The sequence below is a fragment of the Perissodus microlepis genome, chromosome 5, assembly GCF_051167445.1.
Source record: "Perissodus microlepis isolate ML-2025 ecotype Zambia chromosome 5, ASM5116744v1, whole genome shotgun sequence".
Lineage (NCBI taxonomy): Eukaryota > Metazoa > Chordata > Actinopteri > Cichliformes > Cichlidae > Perissodus > Perissodus microlepis.
The window spans coordinates 2,016,892-2,036,938 of NC_140465.1; the positions used below are offsets into that span (position 1 = coordinate 2,016,892).

General features: G+C 40.7%; 1 protein-coding gene across 1 annotated transcript in view; it reads left to right on the forward strand.

The window, feature by feature from the left end:
- The window catches only part of cntn2 (contactin 2), a 77,925-nt gene that overhangs the window by 25,955 nt on the left and 31,923 nt on the right, over positions 1 to 20,047 (forward strand). The window contains exons 4-12 of the mRNA XM_084927371.1: positions 1,109 to 1,281; positions 1,478 to 1,573; positions 1,915 to 2,127; positions 2,524 to 2,626; positions 2,854 to 3,035; positions 3,151 to 3,287; positions 5,605 to 5,734; positions 12,249 to 12,399; positions 16,976 to 17,103. Of these exons, the coding sequence (XP_084783497.1) occupies positions 1,109 to 1,281; positions 1,478 to 1,573; positions 1,915 to 2,127; positions 2,524 to 2,626; positions 2,854 to 3,035; positions 3,151 to 3,287; positions 5,605 to 5,734; positions 12,249 to 12,399; positions 16,976 to 17,103 (1,313 nt within the window). The remainder of the gene's footprint in view (positions 1 to 1,108; positions 1,282 to 1,477; positions 1,574 to 1,914; positions 2,128 to 2,523; positions 2,627 to 2,853; positions 3,036 to 3,150; positions 3,288 to 5,604; positions 5,735 to 12,248; positions 12,400 to 16,975; positions 17,104 to 20,047) is intronic.

A 20,047-nucleotide genomic window follows, 5' to 3' on the forward strand; every position in this document is an offset into this window, starting at 1 on the left:
AACATTCGCTATGCCGAGTTTGGTTATGTTTTCCACTTTTACAGGTTATATCATGTAAAATCTTGGTTTAAATCGATTCTGACAGGTTTGTTAAGTTAACATGTTTTTTTTTTTTCATTTCAACTGTTAATTGGTTTAGTTTGAACTCACCTTACCTACCAGTGTTCCAGGAACAAAAGGAGGAAATGTAGTTTTACTGTATTTATAGCTTCCTGGTTAATCTGAGGTCACAGGAAGAGACCAGGTGAAGAAGCAGGAGAACCTTTGTAATTTAATAAAACTGATTTTAGACTGTGTTTATAGAGAAATTGATTTGTTGTAATATGTATTGTGTCTGAGTCCAGAAATGTTTGTCTTACCTATCTAATGGAATAGTCCAGGGTGAGATTGTTTGGTTAAGTGGACTATTTAAGCAGATGAACGCAGGTGTTTGGGGGAAAAGAACCAGGTCAGTGTAGCTGTTTACATTTTCACCTTCATTTCCATTGAGTTAAGTTCAGTTATGTTTATTTGAACTGAGTTAACTATGGAGTTGAGTTTCTTATTAATTTTTGTAAATATTGTTTGGTCACAAAATGGTGAATAAATCAGTCGCTACACTGGACAGCATCAGTCTCCTGCCATTCTTTAGCTGCTAAGGTCAAGTCCTTCTGGAAATGTGTCCACTCCTTTATGAGTGAGGACATGGATCGGAGAGTCAGTCAGCAGGATGGGAGGAGTTAGAGAGAAACTTAGGGTTTGTTTGAGAAAAGCTGGCCGTGAGTATGTTAGTATCACAGACCCCAGTGACTGACTCAGAGTTGAAGTGAACTTTTTTTCTGCAACAGGAAGCCAGAGTTGCACCATCTCAGGTTGAACAAACTCAGTTGTTAGCTAAACCTGCCCAGCCATATCTGTGACTGACTGCTCCATGGGCACACAGCTAATCTGTGAGAGCTGGAATTTTTTTAACTCAGTGACATCCAAATCAGTTTGGATCTTTAAACTCAAATGTTTCTTTTTCACTCCATTAAAATGAAACTACCATAAAATTTGAATTAATTTTTTATACTACAGGATAAAAAAAAGCCTGAATCAAATGATTATTTCCCTGCCATTTATCATGCAGGTGGCTTGTGAATGGGACTGCGGTTCCACTGAATTTGGACCGATACTCCCTGGTGGCTGGTACCCTGGTGATAAGCAGCCCGGACCCCATCCGGGATACAGGCTCTTACCAGTGTCTAGCTATCAACCGCTGTGGCACCATCATTAGCAGAGCAGCCAACCTCAAGTTTGGTTGTAAGTAATAAAGACCTTTCAGTCACTTTACTTGTTTGAGCTGCCTGCTTTAAAAACATGGCAGAAAAGGCACCAGACAAAAACACAAGTTTACATTCTTTGTCTGCTTCTGGATCAGAGCTCGCTGGTTTTAGGACTTTTCTCTGTTTTTTTTCAGCATTTATTACTTATTTGTCTGCATTTGCTTGTTCTTCAGACCTCCATGACTTCCCTCCAGATGGCAGAAGTCCTCAAACAACAAATGAGGGTCAAGGAACGTTCTTGGCCTGCCAACCTCCTCCACATTACCCAGGTACCTCTCTGTTTCATTGTTCTTGAAAATGATAATTTATTATATATATTCTTAGAGAGCCACAGAATAGTCCTGTGTGTGGCTGGAACATTAGTTTTTTCTTTTGCATCATTTTCCTTGACTAAGAGAAAAGAGTCGTGCTGCAGCTAGCCACTTCACCCTAGTGCCCAGGGCCAAAAGGTGATTAACAGGTCAGAGGGGCAGAATATGACAGTAAATATGAAATGAAATCTCTCACTGATACATTGTGACTGTTATGATTGTGGCTTTTTATAGTGAAATCTGAGCGCTGACAGAATGAAATGACTAAAGTGATTGACGGCGATTCTTTTCTTCTCTAGCGCTGTCTTACCGCTGGTTTCTCAACGAGTTTCCCAACTTCATCAGGAAGGATGATGGGCGCTGGTTTGTGTCACAGGTCACTGGGAATCTGTACCTGGCCAAAGCTGAACCTAATGACACAGCAAACTACTTCTGCTTCACAACGATCAACATGGAAGTTAGCACAAAGAGCACATTCAGCAAGGCCAACCAGCTCACGGTAGTCCCTGATGGTATGAAAGACCTACAGCTGCATCACTCGTCTCTTAGCATCCTCATGTATAGTTGTTCCGCTGTCTGTAGTTGAGCATAAATTGTTCTAAAAACATAGGATAACAGGGTGTTGTTGTTCACTGATAGCCCAGTGCAACGTCCACTTTTAAGTTGTGGCATTAGCTTGCCTGTTATCAGTTTACTAAAGGCTGAAGCAAAGTCGACTCAGAGACAGCTGCTGACTTTCTCCTTCTCATCAGTAACCCTGCTGGTCAGCCCATGGAATACTGGCCCAAGCCTTCCACTAAGGATCTCATTTAGACTGAAAGGATTTGGATTTTTACAACACTAAAAAGAGGTTATGGCACAGAATTAAGTGATAATCTAATGTAAGAAGATTTGCTTTTTCATTCCAGCCAATCCCAGGAAGTCAGCTCCAACCATTAAAGTGCGCTTCCTAGCAGATACCTATGCCCTGGCTGGACACACCACCCAGTTAGAGTGCTTTGCTTATGGAAAGTAAGTGTCCATCACAGAAATTGCTGTGTGATGCTTCTTTACTTTTTGCATAATGTGTCTTATATTATGGAGTGATGCTGTTCAGCTGTTCAGCTGTAGTAATACATGTCCAGGCATTTTTACATCCTCATACCTCAAACCTAATTATCACTCTCTGATCTCTGCACTGCATTTTATTGACCTCTTACTTCCATCTCTCAACTCTCGCTTTGCTTTTCATCTTAAAGTCCAGTTCCAAAGGTGCGGTGGAGGAAGGTGGATGGTCTAATGCCATCCAAGGCAGGCCCCACTGTGGAGGGTCCCACCCTGACCCTTCCTGAACTCTCCTTTGACGATGAGGGCATTTATGAGTGTGAAGCCTACAACTCAGAAGGAAGGGACACGTACCAGGGACGCATTAATGTCCAAGGTGACTAAAGGTTCTTCATTGTGCAGCAAAACATGTGTCATTTCATTTTTAATGCACTCGTGTTCATTTTATAGCTCATGTGTATTTGTTTTTTCTTGACTTTCTTCTCGTCCAGCTCAACCAGAGTGGTTGCAGGTGATGACCGACTCAGAGGTGGAGATTAGCTCAGATCTTCAGTGGAGTTGTGTGGCTGCTGGAAAACCTCGACCCTCTGTACGCTGGCTACGCAATGGACAGCCACTTAGTACACAGGTAACACAACAAACACACACCTGACCATAAAACTTCTGAAGAAGGCATTTGGCATGACCATGTGGGTACAGTTATCCTTTGGACTTGAAAGTCGATTTTGAAGCAGAGAGATATTTCTTTGATGACAACCTCTCAGCCCATCATGAGATACTGTGGGCATTCCAGTAGTTCCAGCTGGTGGCAGCATCAACCCTTGGTGTTTTCTGTGTTGTTCCTTAACCCTTTAAAGCCGGTCGGAGCGGGCACGCTCTGTTTTGCGTAACTATTTTTAAATCCCGGTAGCACTGCAACCACATAAGCTACCGCAATAATTTTTTTTGCATATGAAACCGGAGGAGTTGTACTTACATCTTATGCCATCAGCTTGTCCTCGGTCACGGTTTCCTTCCACATATATCTTTGCAAAAACTGCATAAAAAGCACTTGCAGGAACAAAAACATAATATTCCAGAAACACGCTTTACCGATCCGATCAGCTGTTCGTAACACTTCCCACATTGAAACCGACGTCAGCGCGAACGATCGCATGTCCGCCATTTCCTGCCTGAAACCGGAAGTGACGTCACATTCACGAAAAATGTGGTTGTTTTTTTACTTGTGGGCCTTAAAAGCCTATACTGGTGTTTTTATAAGTCATGTTTGACTTCATACTTTTCTGAATAGTTTCTGGGATGCTCAGGACTCATGCTGCGCACTGCTGGAAATAGTTTATTTTGATGCACATGCTGTTTTCTTTGCAAATTTGCATCATAGGATTGTTTTTCGTTTTTCCTGCAGTATATAAAAATTGCTGTATCTCAAAAATAAAACAATCAAGACACTCAAAATAAATTTCCTGTTGTTGTAAACTATTTTTTGCAACTTTTTTGTATTTAACATTTTGAGGGATAAGCCTCTTAAATTTCTCCAAGTAGAAATTTATGTAAAAAACAAAACAAAAATGATTTTCAATTTTTTTGTAGTTTATTACACTTTTTTTGCAATTTATGTAGTTACTATGGACTTAATGCATACATATCATTAAAATATGGGCTATAACAGTTGTATTGATGTATATCAACTTGAAATGCTCCCAAAAATGGCACTACAGCATGTAAAAATATAAAGTAAGCTCTGGCAGACTTGGTTCTATGGTAGGTCTTAAAGGGTTAACATCCTAACAAATTTCCTCTCATGGGTGGGTGACAGGTTGGATTTTCAATCAGATCAATATAAATTGTTAGTTTTTATTTATATAGCACATCGTCACAACAACAGTTACCTCACCCACAGTACCCTACAATAGGGTAATGTCAGTAACGTAGTGGGGATGGAGCTGGACTCTCTTAGGGTGGAGTCTGAGAGGCGGATGTTGTCCAAGATAAAGACAATGCTGGACAACACCTCCCACCCACTCCATGACATGCTGGCCAGTCACAGGAGCACACTCAGTGGGGGACTGAGATTACCCATGATGCACCACTGAACGAGACAGGAAATCATTCCTGCCCGTGGATATCGCTGCACCACTCCTCCATCTAATAGACTGTAAACACTGTAATAGTTACACCTTTTTGCACACACTCTTTTCTTACTCGCTAATGTTGCTCTCAACTTTCTTGATAACTTTCTCTGTCAATCATTGATATTTATTATTGAGTGATTTGTATATATTGTGCTATTTCTTAAATTTGTAAATCTGTAACATATTGTATTGTTAAATAGTTTGTTGTCTGTTTTTGTTACTGTACAGGAGCAACTGTAACCCACATTATTTCCTTAGGGATTAATAAAGAATTCTGATTCTGAGTACAACAGCAAATCAGAATAACTTGTATTTATGTCCAATTTCTAGAACTGACCTCAAAATCTTCAGTTGTTCAGAAATGGCTTCATTAACCTTCTGGAATAGTATTCTGAAGTTCCAAGACCTTAGAGATATTGTAAATTTGAAAACTCCTTAAAATGGGGCATGGGGTTTATGGAGAGGGCTATGAGCACATTGTGGCATAACTTTCATAAGTTCCTTATTTATTAGGGACTTCATCTTGATCCCACCCATGGATACTGCCTCTTAAAAGCAGTGAAAAAAGGAGCCAAAGCATAATCAGACAAATAAGGAAAGCTGTGCTTCAGTTAATGATTCGACCTAAGAACACCTGCGTGTATGAATATGGCTTTTGTCCTTTAATAGTTTAATTGTTACTTTAGTTATTTCTGCAAACAATGAACTGAATAATGCAATAATGTACTGTACAGCATGCTTTGTTACACATGTCACAGATCGGTTTGTGCTTTCTGTAACTTTATCTCTTCTTTACCTTCTTCGGACCTCAAGGATCGTGTGGAGGTGAATGGAGTTCATCTTAGAATCATCAACCTTGCTCTGGAGGATTCTGGCATGTACCAATGTGTGGCTGAAAACAAGCATGGCACCATCTACTCGACTGCTGAGCTCAGGGTCCAAGGTAGATTGAGACTTTTCATTCTCAAGCCAAGTAGTCAAGTTTTTATTGTCAACCCAACAATATACACTCAAGTATACAGTCGGATGAAATATCGTCCTCCTATATCAAAGGTGCAGACTGTAAAATGAAAGAAATTCAAATACATACGTACAACTATACAGAAACAAGATAAACTACGAATAAGTACAACAGTATTGTACTTGAATAGAAATAGAGTAAGAATTAGTGATGGGATTTCCAGCTCTTTTTAGAGAACCGGCTCTTTCGGCTCCCAGCCGGCTCTTCAGGTTGTTTTGTTGCTTTAATTAATTTATTATCAACAACAATATAAAATTATGGACAGAATGAATTACTAATGTAAAAAAAACCATGGTTTTATTTATATATGTTTATATATAAATATATGCGGTGGCCCCTAGAGACAAAGCATGTACAAACTCCAAAACACATTTCTAGCGTTAACTGAACTTCCAAACAGAGCTACCTAGATCACATGAATTACACAATTGAAAGCATATGTGTATTGTTTGTGTATTTATACACAAGCACTCATATATATTCAAATAATTTAAAAAATTTAACCTGTTACTACCACACACCAAATCCGGTCGTGGGTACTTCCTGGCTTGTGTAGCCACTTGGTTACAAAAGCTCCACACTGCCCCCTAGCATCCTGGAGCACTTCTGTTGTGTTTTGGAGGTTTCACATGCTTCGGAGTTTGTACGGGCTTTGTCTCTAGGGGCCACCATAAGTATACTTTAATTTATTTACTCCACATAAAATGCAATAAAAAATTATAAAATACAAAGACCAACTATTTACATTTCAACTTTTAACTATTTAAATTTTCAGCCTTTTCCTTTTAAACTAATTGAAAGTGAAACAACACAAAACACTGCAAACCACAACACAATAAAAATACAAATTATAATATGCAAAACAATTCAATTCAATTCAATTCAATTCAATTTTATTTATATAGCGCCAAATCACAACAAAAGTCGCCTCAAGGCGCTTCATAGATACAGAGAAAAACCCAACAATCATATGACCCCCTATGAGCAAGCACTTTGGCGACAGTGGGAAGGAAAAACTCCCTTTTAACAGGAAGAAACCTCCGGCAGAACCAGGCTCAGGGAGGGGCGGCCATCTGCTGCGACCGGTTGGGGTGAGAGAAGGAAGACAGGATAAAAGACATGCTGTGGAAGAGAGACAGAGGTTAATAACAGATATGATTCAATGCAGAGAGGTCTATTAATACATAGTGAGTGAGAAAGGTGACTGGAAAGGAAAAACTCAATGCATCTTGGGAATCCCCCGGCAGCCTACGTCTATTGCAGCATAACTAAGGGAGGATTCAGGGTCACCTGGTCCAGCCCTAACTATATGCTTTAGCAAAAAGGAAAGTTTTAAGCCTAATCTTGAAAGTAGAGATAGTTTCTGTCTCCCGAATCCAAACTGGAAGCTGGTTCCACAGAAGAGGGGCCTGAAAACTGAAGGCTCTGCCTCCCATTCTACTTTTAAATACTCTAGGAACAACAAGTAGGCCTGCAGAGCGAGAGCGAAGTGCTCTAATAGGGTGATATGGTACTACAAGGTCATTAAGATAAGATGGGGCCTGATTATTTAAGACCTTGTATGTGAGGAGCAGGATTTTGAATTCAATTCTGGATTTAACAGGAAGCCAATGAAGGGAAGCCAAAACAGGAGAAATATGCTCTCTCCTTCTAGTCCCTGTCAGTACTCTTGCTGCAGCATTTTGGATTAGCTGAAGGCTTTTCAGTGAGTTTTTTGGACATCCTAATAATAATGAATTACAGTAGTCCAGCCTGGAAGTAATAAATGCATGAACTAGTTTTTCAGCGTCACTCTGAGACAGGATATTTCTAATTTTAGAGATGTTGCGCAAATGGAAGAAAGCAGTCTTACATATTTGTTTAATATGTGCGTTGAAGGACATGTCCTGGTCAAAAATGACTCCAAGGTTCCTCACAGCGTTACTGGAGGCCAAGGTAATGCCATCCAGAGTATGAATCTGGTTAGATACCATATTTCTAAGATTTTCAGGGCCGAGTACAATAACCTCAGTTTTATCTGAATTAAGAAGCAGAAAGTTAGCGGCCATCCAGGTCTTTATGTCTTTAAGACATTCCTGCAGTTTAACTAATTGGTGTGTGTTATCTGGCTTCATGGACAGATAGAGCTGGGTGTCATCTGCATAGCAGTGAAAATGTATGCTATGTCTTCTAATGATGCTGCCTAAGGGAAGCATGTATAATGTAAACAGAATTGGTCCTAGCACTGAACCCTGTGGAACTCCATAATTAACCTCAGTGTGTGAAGAGGACTCTCCATTTACATGCACAAATTGGAGTCTATTAGATAGATATGATACAAACCACTGCAGTGCAGTACCTGTAATACCTACAGCATGTTCTAATCGCTCTAATAGGATATTATGGTCAACAGTATCGAACGCTGCACTGAGGTCTAGCAGGACAAGCACAGAGATGAGTCCACTGTCAGAGGCCATAAGAAGATCATTTGTAACCTTCACTAAAGCTGTTTCTGTGCTGTGATGAGCTCTGAAACCTGACTGAAACTCTTCAAATAAACCATTCCTCTGCAGATGATCTGTTAGCTGTTTGACAACTACTCTTTCAAGGATTTTTGATATGAAAGGAAGGTTGGAGATTGGCCTATAATTAGCTAAGACTGCTGGGTCTAGAGATGGCTTTTTGAGTAAAGGTTTAACTACAGCCAGCTTGAAGGCCTGTGGTACATAGCTGATTATTAGAGATAGGTTGATCATATTTAAGATCGAAGAATTAATCAATGGCAGGACTTCTTTGAGCAGTTTTGTAGGAATGGGGTCTAAAAGACACGTTGATGGTTTGGAGGAAGTAATTATTGAAGTTAACTCAGAAAGATCAATTGGAGAAAAAGAGTCTAACTTAACATCAATGGTACTAAGAGTAGCTGTAGATAATATTACATCTGTGGGATGATTACTGGTAATTTTTTCTCTAATGATAAAAATTTTATTTGTGAAGAAGTTCATGAAGTCATTACTAGTTAACGTTAAAGGGATGGTTGGCTCAACAGAGCTCTGACTCTTTGTCAGCCTGGCTACAGTGCTGAAGAGAAACCTGGGGTTGTTCTTATTTTCTTCAATCAGTGATGAATAGTAAGATGTTCTGGCTTTGCGGAGGGCTTTCTTATAAAGCAGCAAACTATTTCTCCAGGCTAAATGATGATCCTCTAAATTTGTGACACGCCATTTCCTCTCCAGATTACGAGTCATCTGCTTTAGGGTACGTGTTTGAGAATTATACCACGGAGTCAGGTACTTCTGATTAGAGACCTTAGTTTTCACTGGAGCTACAGTATCCAGAGTCGTACGTAGTGAGGAGGTGAAATTATTAACAAGATAATCGACCTCTGTTGGGGTAGCGTTCAGATAGCTGCTCTGCTCTGTGTTGGTACAGGGCATTGAAGATGATAACAGTGGGTGGATTATATTCTTAAACTTAGTTACAGCGCTTTCAGAAAGACATCTACTTTGATAAAATCTACTCTCCACTGCTGTGTAATCAATTATTGTAAATGTAAATGTTATCAGGAAATGATCAGACAGGAGAGGGTTTTCAGGAAACACTGTTAAATGTTCAGTTTCTATGCCATATGTTAAAACAAGATCTAGAGTGTGATTAAAGTGGTGGGTGGGTTCTTTTACATTTTGAGAGAAGCCAATTGAGTCTAATAACAGACTAAATGCCATGTTGAGGCTGTCATTTTTAGCATCTACATGGATGTTAAAATCACCCACAATAATTATTTTATTTGAGCTCAGAACTAAATTAGATATAAAGTCTGAGAAATCAGACAGAAACTCTGTGTAAGGCCCAGGTGGACGATAGATGATAACAAGTAAGACTGGTTTCTGAGTTTCACAGCTGGGGTGGACAATGTTAAGCATCAGGCTTTCAAATGAATTAAAAGTCTGTCTTGGTCTTTCATTAATTAATAGGCTGGTGTGAAAAATTGCTGCCACACCGCCCCCTCGGCCTGTGCTTCGAGGTTTCTGGTAGTTAGAATGACTCGGGGGTGTTGATTCATTTAAACTAACATAATCATCCTGCTGCAACCAGGTTTCTGTAAGGCAGAGTAAATCAATTTGTTGATCAATTATTAAGTCATGTACTAACAGAGACTTGGAGGAGAGAGACCTAATATTTAATAATCCACATTTCACTGTTTTACTCTTTGGTTCAGATGTGGATACTGTATTGTTCTTTCTTTTTGATTGTTTATGTTTAAGTTGTTTGTTGCTGGTTTTTAGTTTGTTTTTTGTCTTTTTGGAAGCTGACACAGTCTCTATGGAGATGGGTTTTTGGGGGGGTAGCAGGAGGAGAGAAGCTGCAGAGAGGCGTGTAAGACTGCAACTCTGCTTCCTGGTCCCAACTCTGGATAGTCATATTTTGGGGGGTTTAATAAATTTGTCCATATTTCTAGAAATGAGAGCTGCTCCATCCAAAGTGGGATGGATGCCGTCTCTCCTAACAAGACCAGGTTTCCTCCAGAAGGTTTGCCAATTATCTATGAAGCCCACATCGTTTCTGGGACACCACTCAGACAGCCAGCAATTTAAGGAGAACATGCGGCTAAACATGTCACTCCTGGTCTGATTGGGGAGGGGACCAGAGAAAACTACAGAGTCCGACATTGTTTTAGCAAAGTTGCACATCGATTCAATATTGATTTTAGTGACCTCCGATTGGCGTAACCGGGTGTCATTACTGCCGACGTGAATTATGATTTTACTGAATTTACGTTTACCCTTAGCCAGCAGTTTTAAATTTCCTTCAATGTCGCCTGCTCTGGCCCCTGGAAGACAATTGACTATGGTTGCCGGTGTCTCTAGCTTCACATGTCTGAGAACAGAATCACCAATTACCAGAGTTTGACCCCCGGCGGGTGTGTCACCGAGTGGGGAAAAACGGTTAGACACATGAACGGGTTGGTGGTGTACCTGGGGCTTCTGTTTAGGACTATGCTTCCTCCTCACCGTGACCCAGCCGCCCTCTTTCCCCAGCTGCTTGGGGTCTGCCGGGGAACAGCTAGCGGGGCCTACGCTATCTTCGGCTGCACCAGCTACAGGGGCCTGGCTAGCTACGGGTGAATGAAGGGTGCGAAGCCGAGTCTCCAATTCAGTAATCCTGGCCTCCAGAGCTGCAAATATGCTACATTTGTTACAGATATCATTACTGCTAAAGGAGGCCGAGGAGTAACTAAACATCTGACACAATGAGCAAGAAAGTGCAGGAGGGACAGGTGAAGTAGCCATGGTGCTAACGAGTCGGCTACGAGCTAAGCTAAGCTAGCGAAACAGTACAGAGACAGTGAGTGAATACTTTGGCTATAAATTAGGTAGTGAGTACACAGAAAGTGTGCTTCGGATGAAGCACGTGAAGATTATACTATGAAAGAAGAATGTATTTAAAAGTTGTTAATTAAATTGCTAAGCAAATAAGCTACTCAGAAACACCACTGTGTTTGAGCAGGAACAGGAAGTGATACTCTACCGCAGAGCGAGCGAACACCAAGTGACAGCGCCACCAAGAGATCAGTTAGACTCCAAAAAGGAAGATGCACAGAGGACAGTGAGAGGAAAGTGTTATGTAGTCCAAAGAAGTGTGTGTGGAGAAGAGAGTCCAGTGTGGAGGGGGGCAGCATGGAGCCGGACTGCTTGGGGGAAAAGCTATTGCACAATCTCGCCGACCTGCTCCTGATGCTGCAGAGTCGTCTTCTGGATGGGGGAGAAGTAAAAAGTTGGAGGGAGTGGTGATGCGGGTCAGCCATGATGGTAGTGGCTTTATGAATGCAGCATGAGGTATAAATGTCCAGTAGACTGGGTAGAGAGCTGCCAACGATGTGCTCCACACAATCCTCTGGAGGGGTCTGCGGTCGAACACAGTTCCTGTGCTCAGTGTGATGGATCTTGTATGTCCAACCTGAGATCCATTGATCGGTTTGTGTGGTATGCGAGCTGTAGTGGGTCCAGTTTGGTCTGATGGTGGTGTTTTTAAAGCACTGTGGCACAACAGCTTGGCTCAGGGAGATGCTGAAAATGCCCGCTGGTCGGCACAGGCTCTGAGCACACGTCCAGGTATATTGTCTGGTCTAGTAACTTTTTGTGGGTTGACCCTAGCGAGAGTCCTTCTCACTGACTGTCACTGTCTCAGCATTCTCACTTATGTCTATGTGATAGACACAGATACCTGTTTCTTTAGTTACTGGCCTAGGAGTAGGACTCTTGTTACTTCAATCTATTCTACTTTTACCTGTAAAAAGGTGTATTGATAATTCCTAAAGACAACATAATGAAGCATGCCATTACGTGTAGAAAAACCTTATTAATTTTTCTTTGGATTAAAACAAACAGGAGATACAATTGACAGCAATGCACCACTCTCTTTTGTTCCCCTATCCTTGTGTGTCTCTTCCTTTCAGTTCAGGCTCCAGATTTCCGGTTGAATCCAGTAAGGAAGCTTATTCCAGCAGCTAGAGGGGGACAGGTGATGATTGATTGTCGCCCTCGAGCTGCCCCGAAGCCCAGTCTGTTCTGGAGTCGTGGAACAGAGTTGCTCACCAACAGCAGCAGGTATTCCCCTAGCTAAGCCTGTGTTACAGTTCATACTACAGTGTAAACAGCATGTATGGTCAACTACCATGGTCAGTAAAGTCGATCCTAGCACTGATTGTTTTGTGCACCCTCATGTAGTATCTCAGGCCAAAGTGTGATGCACACAGATGGCTGCAAAAGAACATTGGCTGCTTTGTCTTTCACTTTTGTAAGCTTCTATTCCATGAATAGTACAAGAACAACTGAAAGCAGTCTCACACCTAGCTGAGGCCTGTTCCCATGCTATTCTATGATAAATGACACAGATAAAATATCTGTTGTTCCCAGCACTGAACTCATTGATTTGTATATTATTATTTTTAATGGAACTTTCAACACGAGGTCCAGATGTTGTTGCAAGTAAAGGAGTCTATCATACCAGTCAGAGTAGCCAAGTATATATAACCTATACTATAACAATATATAGACAGAGACAGTTTTGTTAATTTTAAGTTTTTGGAGATGGTAGACAATATACAAAATTGGCTGTAATAACATAACAATTAATATAGTACCTTTGTTAAATACCTTTAAATTTAAAGTGTGCACTTACTGTATTTTCCGCAATATAAGGATTATATATATATATAAAATCCTTTAATTTTCTCAAAGATCGACAGTGCACCTTATGTATGAATTCTGGTTGTGCCTACTGACCTCAAACTGATTTTATGTGCTACACGGCGCTCAAAAGTCTGTCAAAAATGTTTCAGTACGACTTTGCTAAGCTACGAAGCCGCACCGCTTGATGGATTGTCGGAGCGTTACGGCTACCGTAGTCAGGAGCCTCGCAGAGTAATCTGGGTCCCAGACTCTGTCTGCTTCAGGTCCTAAAGCCAAACGAACACTGCAGCATCACTGAGAGTTAAAAACTGTCTAAATTCTTCCATCTGTAATAAAATGATCAGCGTTGCTGCTTTACCAGGTGTAACTATGAAGTTTAACATCCAGGCATCCATGAAAACAGAATTTATTAAATATAACAGAGTTAGAAGTTAGCAGGAAGTTAGCTCGCTAGCTTCCACCTAAACATGATATAACATGTTCTGACTGAGAGATTTCTGAAAAATTCAAAGGTCCTGCTCTGCTATCACTTCCAACATAAATGAAGACAGAAAACTAAACAGCAGGGACGTTGGAAGTTGGACTAGCTGGTATATAATGATGTGCTACATGATCGCTAGCGACACAGCTACGTTAGCATAACATAATCACAGTGAAGCTGGAGGATAAACGCTAACACTTTTCCACTCGATAAAAGTTAACATGAGGGTTCCTGGTGGTCAGGGACAAATACAGTCGCATGGCAGGATGCTGTAAACGGACCAAACTTCAGTCAGGAGAACAACTGAGACAATCCATCCACAATACGAGGTTAGTCATTAATATACTGCAACAACATGGGAACAGAGCAGCTGTGAGAGAATACAGCATTAATGAATCAATGGTACAGAAGTGGAGGAAGCAAGAAGAATGAGTTGAGTAAAGTTTGACTTATCTGACTGCTTTGTTTGCTTAATGCTCCTCATAATCAGGTGCACCTTATGTATGAAAACAGACCCGTTCATTGACAGTCCACCTTATAATCCGGTGCGCCTTATGGTCCAAAAAGTACGGTAGATTACATATTGATTGTTTGATTTAAAATTCACTTTAGTGGTGTACAATTATACACCTAATGATATATGTAAGTTTGTCATTCTTTCAAAAACTCATCTGCAAATGGTGTGAATTCAAAGTTGTTTGGCTACAATAATAGCAGACAAACTCTAAACCCTAGAGTTCAAGCTTTGGAATAAGATTCTCAGTCATCCAGGTCGTAGTAGTTTAAGGAGCTTGGAAAGAAACCGACTGGATTCATCCAAGAGGCTTCTTTAGATCTAAAACCAGTCCCAGGGATTGAAGCCCTAGTGGGGGTTGTCCCTTAAGAGTGTTGTTGACCTGTTTTAATCATGTGCCTCATTACATGAGCCAAGGTGTGAAAAAAGGCGTGGGTCATTACCACCAGGGGTTGGATGTTCCTGGTGACCAATTTCTTAGTTGACTAAATGAGGAAAAACATTTGAGTCTGAAACTAAGAAACACTAAGAACAATTTAATGGACAATGTCAAAATATAATAACAAAGGCATTTAAAAAAAACGAGTAATCACGTTCCGCTATAATGAATCGTGCCGCTTAACTGTGCAGCACCTCGCATCGTGCATTATGAACATTGTTCATAATGAGCATGTTAGCATGTTATACTCTAATCTAATTCCCAAAGACTGTACTCCTCATTGGCGAGTACAAAACTAGAACTAAACATCTCAGTGAGGTCAAATATCAGCTCTCTGACGTTTATATGTATTGCACAACAGCACTTACCAAAAAGCATTCAACTTCAGCATATGGAACAATGTATGTGCCTCCCATGAAGAAGAAAAACACTCAAAATAAACCAATGTTAACATATAAACCAATGTTTACATATTATTATATGGTGTTATTTTTGTGCCTGTATACAAACATTGCATTTTGGGGAGAAAATTAATTTGAGCAAAGAAAAGTTTAATTTGAGCGTAGGGCAGGGCAGTATGGCCAAAAATATTTATCACGATATATATTTGGAAATTTGCGATAACGATATAACTGACAATATAATTGACGTGAGACAAAATACTTTACAACTCCACAACTTTATTAGTGCAAAAAAAACCATCAATGTATTTTCACTGAAACAAGCAGCTGTTTTTTTAAGTAAAAATATAAAAATGTAAAAGTGCAAATGCAAATTCTTTGCTGACAGTTTAACCAAAAGGTGTTTCCAGTGGAAACTGGCCGATGTATCCTCAGCATAACCATGTATAACATCCACAAAACTTAAAAAGAGGTTATACACACACTCGCTCAGATCTCTGCTCTGTGTGCTCACAGACATCTGCAGACCTGCTCTCAGTGTGTCGCTCTCACCATCTCTGCTCCGTGCACGCTCAACTCTCTGTGCACCATTAGAAATGTGCCACAGAACCAACCAATCACAGACTGGAATACAAAAAGTTTGATTAGCTGTTTTGGCCTCCAATCAGCGTGCTAGCTACTAGCTAAATTCAGTGGAGTGGTTTGGGTTAAACTACATTAAAACCAACAATGTTCCTTAAAAATTATATATTTTAAAATAAAATAATTAAAGATAATAACCAAAAATGGGTTTTAATCTAGTTTCAACCAAAACCACTCCACTGGATTTAGCTACATTTGGGACAGTGTGCAAACTTTTATCTACAATCTATTAGTGTTAAAAAGATCATGCATATATAAACACACGTGTGGTGTTCTCAACAACAGCGCTCCATCTGGTGGGAGATAGTTGCATAACATTTAGGACACAGTCAATTTTAACAATCAGATTAAAAGACTGATGAGTCTCGTACTGACTGTTGCGTTAGGTGACTTAAGTAGGTCACATGGTGGGAGAAGGGCTCACAGTGGTTTCACCTGAAACCTCTGGTGGAAATGACACCTTGGCTCATGTGATGAGGTAAATGATAAATAGTATCGACTAAAGGCTCAACCCCTCTAGAGTTTAAATACCTGGGACTCTTAAACATTTGGTTTTAGCACTGAACACACCTCTTAGGCGAGGAAAGAAATCTCTTCACGAACCTTTAAGAAGTCCAGTCGCTGTCATAGGCTACGTTCACACTGCAGGCGAAAGCGCATCAAATCCGATTTTTTTGACCCTGTGCGACCCATATCCGATCATGGTGTGACAGTGTGAACGGCACAAATCCGATATTTTCAAATCCGATCTGGGTCACTTTCGTATGTGGTCCTGAATCCGATACATATCCGATGTTTTAGAAAGCTGCTGTGTGATGGTCATGTCGCATTAAATCCGTCTTTTACGTCACCGACACAAGACAGACGCCAATTATCAGCGCCGGAGAAGACATCGCGAACACTTCCTGGCCATCCAGTGAAACTGATGGGAAGACAACGTTGGAGAAACGTGAACATTTTCTTTGTACTGTATAATCTGCAGATTCTGACAGAAATCTGCAGCTATCCTTTGAAGCACCGCTCCTCTAAAACAGCAATAAGGATCATTATTAGGTTATTTACATTATTATGTAAATAACAAAATAACTTAAAGCAAAAATTGGGAAACGTAAAGTCTGAAGTCTTTATACGAAGGGCCATCAGTCAAACAATACTGTTGGTCTGGGTCTAAACAGAGCGCGTTGTGTGTGACGTCTTCTTTTGCGCATGCGGCCGCTTTGAGCGTTCACACTAGAGCGCGTTTGCTGTCGCATTTTATTTGTAGTGTGAACGAGCAGACAAAAAAATCGGATTTGAGCATTAAGACCTGCAGTGTGAACGTAGCCATACTTTCTTTCTTTCTTTCTAAGCGCCGTAGACAACTTGGAATAAGTTAGGTTTTCCATGTACAAACACATACACTACTTGTATGAGCCATATAATGTTCAGGTTCTGTCAATAATGTATGAACGGTGAGTATGTTTAAATTTTACAATGTTTTAGATTAAATTAAGGGTTATATTGTCTTTTCTCAGAATCACAGTAACTCCAGATGGCATCTTGTGGGTTTATAACATCAGCAGAGCAGATGAAGGAAAGTACACCTGCTTTGCTGAAAACTACCTCGGCAAAGCCAACAGCACTGGACACCTGTCTGTGAGAGGTACACAACTCAACAACTCAGCCATAAGTAACAAACAACCTCATGCCACATGTCAGTGAGTTGAAGCCTTAGTTCCTATTGCTAGTCGCTATAATCATCTCAAAGTCGAGATAAGCTTAACTGTGGACTTTGGATTGCTTGTGTTCTCTTCTGACACACGTCCATGAATTGTTTTTTATTTACCATTGAAATGTAATTATGTTTGAAAACGCATTCTCGTAAATTAATAGAACTAAGTGGTCCTGAACCTTCGACTGTATCAAGCATGAATGAGATAATATATAACATTCACACTCTGATGAATGCAAAAGGAGGAACTCAGGGTTCACTGTCTTAATCAAACTTAGTTTTGGCATGGAGACTGGAGCAGCCACAGATTAACCCACCAATTCAAAAAAGTGTACGTGAACTGGAGACTGCTGGAACACCAGTAATGAAAGGATATGAGTCCTCTAGTCCAGCGGTCTCCAACCTTTTTTGCGCCACGGACCGGTTTATGCCCGACAATATTTTCACGGACCGGCCTTTAAGGTGTCGCGGATAAATACAACAAAATAAAACTAGTACTGGTACCGAAAAAAAGAAGATTTATTCATAACACACGTGAAAAGACCCAGGAAAACCGAGTTAACGATAAAAACGATAACAAAATAACGCTGAAAACCGATAAAAACCCTGAAAACTATACATTTCACACCTGAGCCTCAACTCTTGTGGCCCGGTACCAAACGACTCACGGACCGGTACCGGTCCGAGGCCCGGGGGTTGGGGACCGCTGCTCTAGTCCCACAGTGGTTGATTGTCTTGTGTTCACTACTGCGGCTCCTCCGAAAAAGAAAGCCTCCAATCAGAATTATTTGACCTGGTGACCTTAAATGCACACCTTAAGGCAGACAGCTGTTAACATGTTTGTTTATCCACCCTGACGAATCACCAGTAAAACACTTCTTCTTTTGATCACTATTTATTAAAGCATTGAATAATTAAAAAGTATCATGTACATGGAACTGGTCTGTTTAGAAAACCACAGGCTGTAAAACACTCAGTCTTCCCAAAAGAGAGTGACCCCCTGGCAGTTCACAGAGTTTTACATGAGAATGTGCATCTGTCTATCTAACCGGTTCAGTCTGGTGGGGAGAAGCTGCTGGTTTTGCTGGCACTGAGGCAGGGCTGGACTGGAACAAAAAATGGGCCCGGGCATTTTGACTAGAGACCGGCCCACCAGGTATTGTAGGAAAAGTCATAAAGCCTTTGAATGAAAACAGACGCTGTTGTGACAGTGATGTGCAGTCTTGATGGTATATGTATGATTTCTATACATTTTACATCAGATAAAAACTTTGGTCGTAAGATTCAGATAATTATTTATTAAAAGCGAGACATTTTAAATGAGAATAACAAAGAGAAGTATTTCTTTGTGCCCCCCTCTCCCTGTTAATGCCCTACCTGGCCCCCTGGCAACACTTTGCTAGACCCGCCCCTGCACAGTTACCAGCTGTCAGCTACTTAGAAAAGGATCCTGGTGTTATTAGTCTCTCAGAAACAGTTCATAACTTCCCTTCAACTCATTCATGTCACCTAAAAGGTAAACCTGTTTCTCCATCACCTGTTCAGCTCTGATGATTCAGTAAGGACATCTCCTGGTTTCATCTTCATGTTTCCCTCTCACCACATATCCAAACCGACATCATGACCAGCAGCTTTACAGCTGTGGCTCCAGCAAACATCAGCTGATACTAGAAAGTAATATTAAATAAATTCTAACAACGGCTGATCAAGCTTAAACGTGCTGCTGTTGTTTAACGCGACATCCGCTGGTTTCCTCTTTCTGGCGCAAAGTGGGAGATAAAGAAACAAGAGGGAAAAGCTGATCAGCTGATCATTGATCAGTTTCATGATTGAAGTAGCAACAGGAGAGGGAGGGGGGAGAATGAGAGGAGAAGAGGCAGCTGTGCAGCAAAGACACAGAATAACTCCAGCTTTGTGTCTTTTTTTCATTATAGCTGAACTGTGTTCCTTTTCACCTCAATACAATATTTTCTCTGAATACGAGACGATTCTGTTTTTTACGGGACGGTTGGAAACTTTAATAACTAACCTTATAAATAAAATAAGATAAAACAAGTTCACTATCCATAGCTGGACTGGCCATCGGGCATACCGGGCATTTGCCCGATGGTGATTTTTCGTTTTTATGGGCAGATGTTTGTTTTTTTTTCGTTTTTTTCCCGTAACCGTATAAACACTGAAAGGTGGTGGATTGGCCAGATGCTGGGAGATGTGTAAAAATAACTCAGTTGTTTGGTGGTGGCTATTGTGGAGCTTCTACAGATTCAGTAACATTAGCAAGTGGTGGAGGCCAGCAGATGCAACATGCTGGCAGGTGGATGACGGAAAGGCAGGAGGAGCAGAGACCCGAGGCGGTGAACTGAACTTCAGGTAAGAAGTTATGACCTGCAGTCTATCTGGGTCGGATATAAACCAAGTTTAGGTGGAGTTTATTTTCGTTGTGCTGACTTTTTACAGTCAGTTACAGTAACCCGTACTTGTTTTATCTTATTTTATTTATAAGGTTAGTTATTAAAGTTTCCAACCGTCCCGTAAAAAACAGAATCGTCTCGTATTCAGAGAAAATATTGTATTGAGGTGAAAAGGAACACAGTTCAGCTATAATGAAAAAGACACAAAGCTGGAGTTATTCTGTGTCTTTGCTGCACAGCTGCCTCTTCTCCTCTCATCCTCTCCCCTCCCTCTCCTGTTGCTACTTCAATCATGAAACTGATCAATGATCAGCTGATCGGCTTTTCTCTCTTGTTTGTTTATCTCCCACTTTGCGCCAGAAAGAGGAAACCAGCGGATGTCGCGCTAAACAACAGCAGCACGTTTAAGCTTGATCAGCTGTTGTTAGAATTTATTTAATATTAATTTCTAGGGGGGCCAGGTA